This window comes from Desmodus rotundus, chromosome 6 (assembly GCF_022682495.2).
Source record: "Desmodus rotundus isolate HL8 chromosome 6, HLdesRot8A.1, whole genome shotgun sequence".
NCBI classification, from domain to species: Eukaryota; Metazoa; Chordata; class Mammalia; order Chiroptera; family Phyllostomidae; genus Desmodus; species Desmodus rotundus.
Genome location: NC_071392.1, coordinates 3592584 through 3602110, shown reverse-complemented (window position 1 = coordinate 3602110; position 9527 = coordinate 3592584). Strand labels below are relative to the sequence as shown.

General features: G+C 48.7%; 1 protein-coding gene across 1 annotated transcript; it reads left to right on the top strand.

Moving 5' to 3' along the window:
- LSMEM1 (leucine rich single-pass membrane protein 1) lies at window positions 1-8579 on the top strand. The gene is made up of 4 exons (XM_024562887.3): window positions 1-351; window positions 4263-4394; window positions 6004-6132; window positions 8041-8579. The coding sequence occupies exons 2-4, from the start codon at window positions 4268-4270 to the stop codon at window positions 8169-8171; spliced, it is 387 nt and encodes a 128-aa protein (XP_024418655.2). The 5' UTR covers window positions 1-351; window positions 4263-4267; the 3' UTR covers window positions 8172-8579.
- Window positions 8580-9527: the final 948 nt, after the last annotated feature.

The following is a 9527-nucleotide window of genomic DNA, read 5'->3' as shown; positions in this document are numbered from 1 at the left end:
GCCTGCCAGCTCCACAGGCACAGCCACCAAAGAAGGACAGGCACTCAGTCCAGCAAGAACCTCGTCAGCCACTGAGTGGACCGAGGCATGCTGGGTGTCTCTCTTTCGAGCGTAGTTTCAGTGACATATTTCCTAAAACTCTTAGGTGCCATGAGAAAAGGCCAGGAGTTGGAATCTTACACTGCTTGGCTAAATTCCCACTGAATATAGACCAGCGGTTTCATGCCGGGGCTCCGGTCACGGGAGGGAGGCGAAGAAAGACCTCGGATTTCTAGAAAGTTTTATTGCAGTTGCTTCTGAATAGTTTCAGTTTTTGTTTGGGGGCACCTGGAAGTCAAAGCCCACATTTCTGTAAGTAATTCAATTGCTATTACTCTCCTGAGGCTGAGTTCTTGGGGCTGGGAGGTTTTTTGTTGCATGTGCTCTGTGATTTTAACTTTTAATAGAAATGATTTAGACTTGATTCGAAAGAGTACTTCCGACTGTGAGGAGGCAGAGACTCTGAAATGGAATTAAAGAACAAATTACCATGACTCATTCCATAAAGCTTCCTATTAGATGTTTTTTTAATCCTTACCCAGGGATATGTTTATTGCTTTTTAGAGAGCGAGACAGAGAGAGGGGGACCGAGGGGGACAGAGAGAGACATCACTTGGTTACCTCCCATATGTGCCTGTACTGGGGATTGAACCCACAGCCCTGTTTGTGAATGGGAGGTACTCCCACAACCAGCCGAGCACCCTGGCCAGGGCTTTTTTTTTTTTTTTTTTTTTTAAATTCAAGCTTCCTTTGCATGAAGCCCAGTTATAACAATTCTGATATCGTGGCAAACAATACTAGTGTGAGTTATTTCTGTACTTAGATACCAAGGACCTATGGGAAAAAATAAAGAGCAAAGCAATTTTTCATTGGCAACAAATAAAGATTTGTTTGTCGGCATATTTATGTAGAGGTAGTCAAAAAACTCCTCGATGACAAAGAGTTAGTTGTTAGCTTTGACCTGAACCAGAGGAAAATGAAGTTACTTCCGTGGTTTGCTCCAGGCATTAGAGAGGGTTCCATTGAAAGAAGGCTGCTTCGGCCCTGGCTGGTGTGGCTCAGTGGACTGAGCGCAGACCTGGGAACCAAAGGGTCGCCGGTTTGATTCCCAGTCAGGGCACAGGCCTGGGCTGCGGGCCAGGTTCCCAGTTGGAGGCCTGTGACAGGCAGCCAGTCGTCCTTTCTCTCCATCCTTCCCCAAGGGGGGAAAAAAAAGGATCCTGCTTCGATCAGTCTTCCTTAACGAGCAAACGTGCACACCAGGAAGGAGTCAGGAAGGAGGGCCGTGGCATTGCTGTGCAGAATTCAGCAACGCTCCAGCTTCTCCGGCCCCGCGGGTCCTTCCCAGATGCCCTCACATGGAGATGCCCAAGAGAGCAAGAACTGGGTGTCAAGCATCGGGGCCATGGTGTCTTGTATCCAGTTACCGGCAGAGTCATTTGCAGGACCTTGGTGGCCACGAACCACACAGCCCTGACTCAGCTCTCTCTGCTGGTTCTTAGTTTTCACTTGCGTGCTTTGCAGTTCATTTGAAAATACATGGAGAGAGCATCGACTTGCATCATGACGTCTCCTTCCAGGGCACCTCACAGCTCACTCTGAGTTGTTGTTTCAGTTCTTTGGGATGTGGTGTTGTACTGAGTCATCTGTTGAGTCGGTAGCAAGGCCAATAATTTGGAGATTTTGTTAGCTGCCCTGCTCTGATGTCAGCTTTTGTGGTGATGATTTTCCAGCTAGTCCTCGACTTGGGGAATGTGGACGAAGCCTCTGTGTGAGATTTAAGCACAGTAATTGCATTCCTGAAGGGGAAGCTAAGGCTCAAGGATACTAAACCAGAGATCCAAAAATGAACCACGCCTTAGTCACCACACCTAAAATAGAAGCCGCTGGGAATGGTGAGCCTCTGACGGAGCACAGACAAACTTTACTCCTCATCAGCCAGCAGCACTGGGGGTAACGAAGGACAAAGGGATGATGAAATAGGAAACTTTTCTAGAAGAATCATTTAGAAATGTCACAGGACATCAGTCAATAGCTTTGCTTTTATGGTGCTACTTTTTCTTTTTGTCACTTTAAATCTTTCCCTCAGGAATGCCCATGAGGTATCTTTATATTTGGAAGTTAGTGATATCAATATCTAAAATGCTTCAGTAGTATCTTCTCTAAAACAGTCAGGGAAATAGGTGTTCTTGGTAATTTTTTTCTTTTTTAAAATTTTTTTTCACGTTTTTTTATTGTTGTTCAAATACAGTTGTCTCCATTTTTCCCAATTGTCTCCATTTTGTTGGTAATTAATACTTCAGGATAACACCCTTTTTAAAGTTTTAACTCTGGAAAAAAACTGGTCCATGATTTACCAAACACGCTGTATTTTTTGTTGAGGGTCTTGGGGACATGTTTTTTTACAAGTGCTAGCACGTCTCAGGTATTAGTGGGAAATTGCTGGGTTTTAATGCTTTTATTTTATTTTATTTTTTAATGGGTTTGGACTTTTTAGAGTGCAGTTTAAACTGGTTAGTAAATGGCTGATCCTTTTTTCAGATCTATAGGTGTTCAACATGGTTTGTTTGTTTTTTTCTTTTTTAACTTGGTTTCTCCTAGCTCTATTTCTCTCTACTCCGGAGCTGGCTACTAAAGCACATTTTTAACAACGTTGACGGGAGTAAAGAGGCGCTGCCACAGTTAGGCAGGCACAACGTCCTGGGCTCTCCTGCAGTCCAGGCGGACGTGCCATGAGAACTGCTACCCTCAGTTTTATTTCTGTCAGCGAGCTGCTTATTAACTGCCTTGAATTCTTTGAAAAATAGTGAGATTAAAATCCTAAACAGAATATTTTAGGTGTTCCACCCGAACAGAAGTCACTGGCTTCTAACTCGGCATGGGACACTGAAGACTAGGACTGGCTCCAACCCTGTAGGGGCTTCCAGCCCCCTGGGGGGTCAGAGATGTACGCGGGTAAGTGCTGGGAGGTTTCTACACATGCTGGCAGAAGAGGATACGAGGTCCAGCGAGCGCACGAGGGAAAGGCAGGTGGATTCTCAGAGGAAGTGAGGCTTGAGCCAAGTGTTGAACGAGGATGAGGGAGGGGTGGGGGAGGAGACAGGTAACCCAGGGGGAGATGCAGCAAATCTGCCACCAGCTAAAGGTCACTTTCTTCATCTGTGGAAAGGATGGAGCTTGGCTGGAGTTCTGATAGTAATTGCAATTTGCCTTCCTAGAGCCTTCCTTTCACGTAATTAATTCAAAAGCCACAAGGTCTCTGTCTGCTGGAGAGATACCTTAAAATAGACCTTTGAGTCCATCCAGGCTTTTCAGTGTTGCTTGAACTTGGACTGTCATTAGGGACTATTACCTTAAATATAAACCTCAATTTAAAAGTGATTTATGGTGTAGGCGGCATTGATCTAGGGAGACCGGGGCGGGGGCACGGACACCAGAAATCCTGGAGTCTAGCTTCCGGTGGCTGCAGGTTCCTCTCTGTAGCGTCTCAGCCTGCCTGGATTTTGCCTTGAGGACCCACAGCCAGCCTCCAGGGGACCCAGAACACATTTGGGGTGGAGACTCATGTACCAATTGGGGGAAAACATAAAAATTACAGCCCTGGACTGAAGCCTCACCTGATTAGAATGATCCCAGTAACATACTCTTCTGGTCCCATGGCCCCAGGCTGATGAGCTGAATTTTATCTTTCTACATGGTTAGAGGGTCTCCTTGCACAATGGATTTGAGTAACCAGAATATGAACAATGTGATGTAAGGGAGATATTTTACCCCTGGCCGCGTGGCTCAGTTGGTTGGAGTATCATTTCCATACACCAAAAGGTTGTGGGTTCAGTCCCTGGGCGGGGCACATACAGGAGGCAACCCCTCGATGTTTTTCTCTCACATCGATGTCTCTTTCTCTCTCTCTTACAAAAAAATCAATAGACCTATTTTTCTTAAGGGGAAATATTTTAAAATCAATGACAAAATGAAAAGGGGCCGGGGGGAAATATAGGCAGGAGGGAGAAACTGAGGAGGAGGGAAGAGTGTATGCAGATAAGCAGCTAGCACAAAGTGTTGCACAATTGTTCAGGCAAAGCGAAAAAATAGGTACCAAGTTGTCCCCCAAAGGAACTGTTTTGTTCTGGGCAAGCGAAGCTTTTCCAGGCCTTCGGTTGGAAATGTGATGTGTGGGGGCTCCCCAGGCCAGCCTCGTGGGTGACACTGGTGTTTTTTTCCAGGGACAATGAATCACTCCTCTCAGGGCACTGGCTCTCACGACATTGTTGAAGACAGAAAGCTTTACGTTGTGGATTCCATAAATGACTTACACAAGCTGAACCTGTGTCCTGCCGAATCCCAGCACCTGTTCTGTATGTGCACCTTCCGAGGCCCTGCCGCTGGGCCGCCTACAGATAGCAGAGGCTCACCCGGGTGTGCGGGTGTGGGGAGGGCCGTGGGCCTTGGAAACAGCTTGGCACCAGAGGTGCCGCCCATTATTAGGCCATGTCTGCTTTTTTTCTCTGAATAGCGCGCCGGCCATGGGACTTCTCGGCTCCTAAGTAAGATCTGAACCCTTGTCTTCAAAGTTCTGAGAAGTCCGTGCGCAGTTTCTCTCCCTGGAAGGGTGGGGGAGGGGCTCTGGGCCTTGTCTGCCCACAGGCAGGTCACTGTGGGGGCCCCCTTTCCTAGAGCGAATTGCTGGGAAAGTGTTCCGCACATTTATCTAGTTTTTAAAGAAAAATCATTAAACTGTTGTTGCTCAAAAAAGTCCACTTCATTTTCTAACAAGTGACTAATTGCCCCAATTAAAGGGCTAGGAAAAAAAAAGGCAGGGCATGGGGGAAAGCAAAACAAAAAAAATCTACTGACTGCTAACCGCGAATCTCGTCCCCACGGACTGCAGCTGAGGCCCCGCCTCTTCTAGCTGAAACGCCGACGTTCAAACTCGGGTGTCGGTGGTGCCCTTGGCGGTTGTTTCACGGTGCTCTAAACTCGCATGGTCCCAGTTTTACATCTATTCTATTCTCTTCCCGAATCTTGCTTTTCTTTTTATTTTGTAGTGTTAAGATTCTTTTTTTTACCTGTTTTAATTGCAGCAGTCAGTCTCCGTAAAAGTAGGTGCTTGGGTGCCAGCTGATGGGGTTGCTCTGATTCAGAAGCAGGCGCTGTTAGGGGCGGGTGACCCAGGCAGGTGGATACCAGCCACCGTCTGTCTGGGATCAAGCAGCACAGCCTGTGGGACTGAAGCGAAGTCAGAGAGAATAAACACCAATTCAAGCCTCCCCGGTGCCCCGAGTTTCCATTCTTCGTATTCAGTTTAATTTTCGGGGTTACTAGGCAGGCCTTCCAAGTGATGAGGACATGCAGACAATTCATGGTTGGGGTTGAAGCTGGCTGTTTTTATAAGGAGAGTCGTGCTCCCAGTTCAAGGGAGAAAGGTTCGAAATAACTTTGTTTCCAGAGCATGTCCATCCTGAAAACCCCTTTAAGAAACTAAAGTCCATCGGGGCCATTATTTTGTTCATATGGATACAGGCTTAGTGAATGTTTCCTGCAGCGCAAGCAGTTTCCTGGGCGAGAGCCCAGCACTGGGGGCCCACAGCCCGCTGCCCTTCATCCTGGGTCACGTTGGGAAAGGGGCTACAGAGTCCCCACTCAGAACCTGGAACTTCTTTATCCCCTCCACCCCACGCAAAAATATCCATGTTCTGCGACTTCAGCCTTAACACGATCTTCAAAGACCTTTCCAAACTGGGGTAAGGAGCTAGCTGGGCCCTGCTCACCCTTTGAACGTCGACCTAGAAGAACCTAAAGAATTCCCAAAGGGGGCACCGGGCGCAAAGTCAGGCCTGAAACCTCGCTTTGCGGAGGGAGCGGGGGCGGATCCCCTCGTCAGGGCCCTAACTTCGGGGACTGTCCAGTTCTGCTACCGGGGGTGTGCTTTGTGACCCGACTATCTGTCTGTTTGTCTTGTGTTAGCGCCGGCGGAGAAAGTCCCAGGGGGCCGCACCGCCTCGGGAAGTGGGAGCTCCAGCCTGTTTTTTGTGGGGCTGATCGTCGTGCTGATCATCAGCCTGGCGCTCGTCTCCTTCGTGATATTTCTCATAAGTGAGTACCGCGGCCGTGTTCCCGTTGCCTGTGTGCCCTTGCTTCGTGGCTGATGTTTCATTTTGTTCCGCGAAGGCCCAGAGTGCACCCGCCCCCAGTGCCGGCACTTCGCAAAAATGGACATTAAATATTTCTCCAACGCTTCAATTTCTCACTTGGAGCCTCTAGCTGTGCAGTGGTAGATAGTTTATTCTAGTGAACTCTAGGTTTCCTTAGTCCAATGCATCGGCGTAGATTTTCCCATGAATTCAGGTCTATCTGTAACACATGTGACTACATGTAACATATGTGACCACATGTAACATATAATCACATTCGGTTTCCGACTCCTCCATGTGGATTGCTCTTCTGAAACGCTGTGCCAGCATCGGCTGGTGCTCCGCGGACCGGGGTCGCCCTGGCCGGGTGGTGCACTTGGTTACAGCCAAGGCCGTGCTTGGACCCACGACCAGTCAGGGCACATGCACGGGTCAACCAGTGAGTGCATAGCTAAGTGGAACACCAAATTGATCTCTCTCTCCCTCTCCCCTTTCCTCTCTAAAATCAGTACGTAAAAAAGTTAAAAAACAAAACAAATATCCTCCTGCCATGTCCCCTTGGGTAATGACTACTTAGTAACCAGTTAAACTACTGGGACATTGTAGCCATGCCTCCTGGCAGGGCAGCGACCCGAGGGAACTTTTTCCGTCGGTGGGATGGTGAGTAGTAAGATGAAGGACAGTGATGATGGAAAGACGCTGTCTGTTGGGTGCTCACTCTGTCCCAGGACCCAGGCTAGGTGCTTGATGTCCGTCTGCTCAGTGCTGAAACTCAGGCTCGGAGAGGTTAATGACCACGCCCAAGGTCACACAGCTAACCAGTGCCAGGTGGGGCTCACAGGCGTCAGGGGCTAGGCGCTTTAGTACCATTATTCTGCTCCTCTTGTATGAAGAGGGTTTATTGTATATTTGCTTCTAGTGTTTTCTACTGAGGGCAAAGCCGTACTAAGAAACAGAAAGAAGACTTGAATAAGGAAGTGTCTTTTTATTGGACAATTACTGTGTGCCAGACACAGACATTTATTAACTTAAATTCTTTCTCTACCCCTCAAGGTAGTACCTAATATTTCAAATTTTACCAAAGAAAGACTATGGTCCAGAGAGTTCAACTCTCCACATTTCCCAGCAGAACTGGGATTCAAGCCGGGGCCCTTCTGGCTCCAGACGCACTCCGCTGCCCAAGGTCGTATAGGCTGGCACGGAGCGGTGGTAAAACTGAGTCACTGGATGGGTCATTTAATCCTCAGCAATTCTCTCCCGGGCCCGCTGGCTGCGTGGACTGTTGGGGGGGAGTTCGCCAAGGGTGCTTTTCAGGGCTCAGGCTGTGACCGAGTGCAGGTCCGGCCAAGCTCGTGAGACAGGTGCTGGTGAGAAGGAAAGTGGTTTATGCAAGTGCCGGCCACCTGAGAACATGGAGGGTTCTTGTCCCGGGGCCCACCTCCACGCGTCAGTGCAGGCAGAGGTTTTTACGAGGACAGGGAGGGGAACAGAACCAGGAGATCAAGGGAGGGGGTGGCCACGTTCTCTATGTGCAGAGGAGTACCGTCGAGAGCTTCAAAACTGGCCAAGTGGTGGTCTGGGATACGTCATCCTGGTTTTGTGGTTGAAGGTCAGCAAATCTCCCAGAGCTGGGATGCCTGAAGGTCAAAGTCTGTATCTTTTAAAGGTAGTTCCCAGGATTTTATACAAACCTGCTGTTTATCTATAAGCCACACATTAGTCAGAGTCAGCAGGTGCAGAAACACGTCAAGAGAACGGTGGGGTGGGTCCCAATCCCCCACAGTTCCAATTCCCCATGGATACGAGCTGAGCACCTCCACGGCGCTCTGGCACCGGAAACCAATGTAACATTCTGTTTTCCGTTTTGAAGTTCAGACTGGAAACAAGATGGACAATGTGCTGCAAAGACTGGCAGCCGAGGGAAAGGACATAGATGATCTCAAGAAACTCAACAGCATGATTGTGAAGCGACTCAACCAACTGGACTCGGGACAGAACTAAAGAGATGATCTTCCAAGAGCACCTGCTAACTCCGTGCTTCTGCTGTGCCGGGCGTGCGCGAGGCTGGGAGCCGAGCCCAGCATTGCTGCAGAGGGCGGATTGTCTGGACAGGGAGCCCGCCCTGGGGCCAACTTCCTGCTACAGGGATGTGAACAACTCCAAGGCCAGGGAAGGGGTGCATAGTGGCCACAGGGACTCATTTTATGGCCAGGTGAGGTGGGTGGCTGGCATGAAGGACAACCAATAAGAAGCAGGATAGTTCAGCCCTATAGCACGATGTCTCTTACAATGGTGCTTTGTCGCCAGCAAGGTGTGTGGCGCCTCTCGCACCTTCACAAACTCCCGCAGTGAAGGGCAGCATTTGTGGTCAAGGGAACCAGACGACAGGTAATCTTTTTAATAAAAGAAATTCTGCTCAGGTGACTAAACTTGGACCCTTATTTCCCCAGGGACGGGCGATGGGCGGGCTGCGGAGCTGGTTGCCTCCTGGTATTTGCTGCTAGTAATATGTGTATGGTGTGTGGTGGGGAGGGGTCAAAGGAGAGAGCCCAGTTTATTCAACCAGCGCTTATGGAGCTTTCTTCGAGAGAGGCTCACACTCATGTGGGGAACAGAGGAGATGTATCATTATATGTAAACATAGAAACTTTGTTGGCTTTGTTTCTCATGGGAAAAAAAAGAATCCTTCATTACCCCGCTGATTAACTTGGAAGAAACGCGGCCCATCTGTGCCCAGACTGAACGGCAGTAGGAAATGGTACGTCTGGAATAGTTGGAGCCCGCCTGGTATTAGCACAGAAGATGAGTTCGTAAGATGCGGTGGGGTAAAAATGAGCTTTAAAAGCTCTATAACACTAAATAGTTACTGAAACAAACACAAGATGTTTTACTTATCCATTTTCACTCACAATCACTTGTCCTGCATGCTCCTGTGCTTCAAATTGATGGCTGACACACAGAATATTTTAAGAATCTGAAATGTGGGTTTACTGGAAAATTCTTAGTGACCTGTGGAGGGGACGTGGCAAAATAATCATCAGGATTCGCCATGACATCGTTTCAGAAACCATCGAAGAAAAGCCAATTTCTTTCCTAGAATCTGTTGGTGCTCGTTATGTCTTGAAACATCTTTCTACCCGCACAGTGGACACATCTCATGCTCAGGAAGAAATGACTTTTATTCCGAGGAATGCACAGTTCTTACAACACCAAGTGGTATCTGACCCATCCTTCAGCCCCCGTTGGGGATCCGTCCTCTAGGACCCGCCCTGTGTGGCCTGTGGGACCCAGGCCCAGAGAACTCCCATCGGCACAGCCCAGGCGTTTGCACCCACAGAGAACAGTTTCCGTGGACCC

What these genes read in the sequence shown, in the direction of transcription:
- LSMEM1 (XM_024562887.3), top strand. Translation starts at nt 4,268, where the DNA reads ATGAATCACTCCTCTCAGGGCACTGGCTCTCACGACATTGTTGAAGAC. An exon ending in CGAATCCCAGCACCTGTTCT is followed by an intron (nt 4,395 to 6,003) that starts GTATGTGCACCT and finishes GTCTTGTGTTAG; the next exon opens with CGCCGGCGGAGAAAGTCCCA. An exon ending in CTTCGTGATATTTCTCATAA is followed by an intron (nt 6,133 to 8,040) that starts GTGAGTACCGCG and finishes TCCGTTTTGAAG; the next exon opens with TTCAGACTGGAAACAAGATG.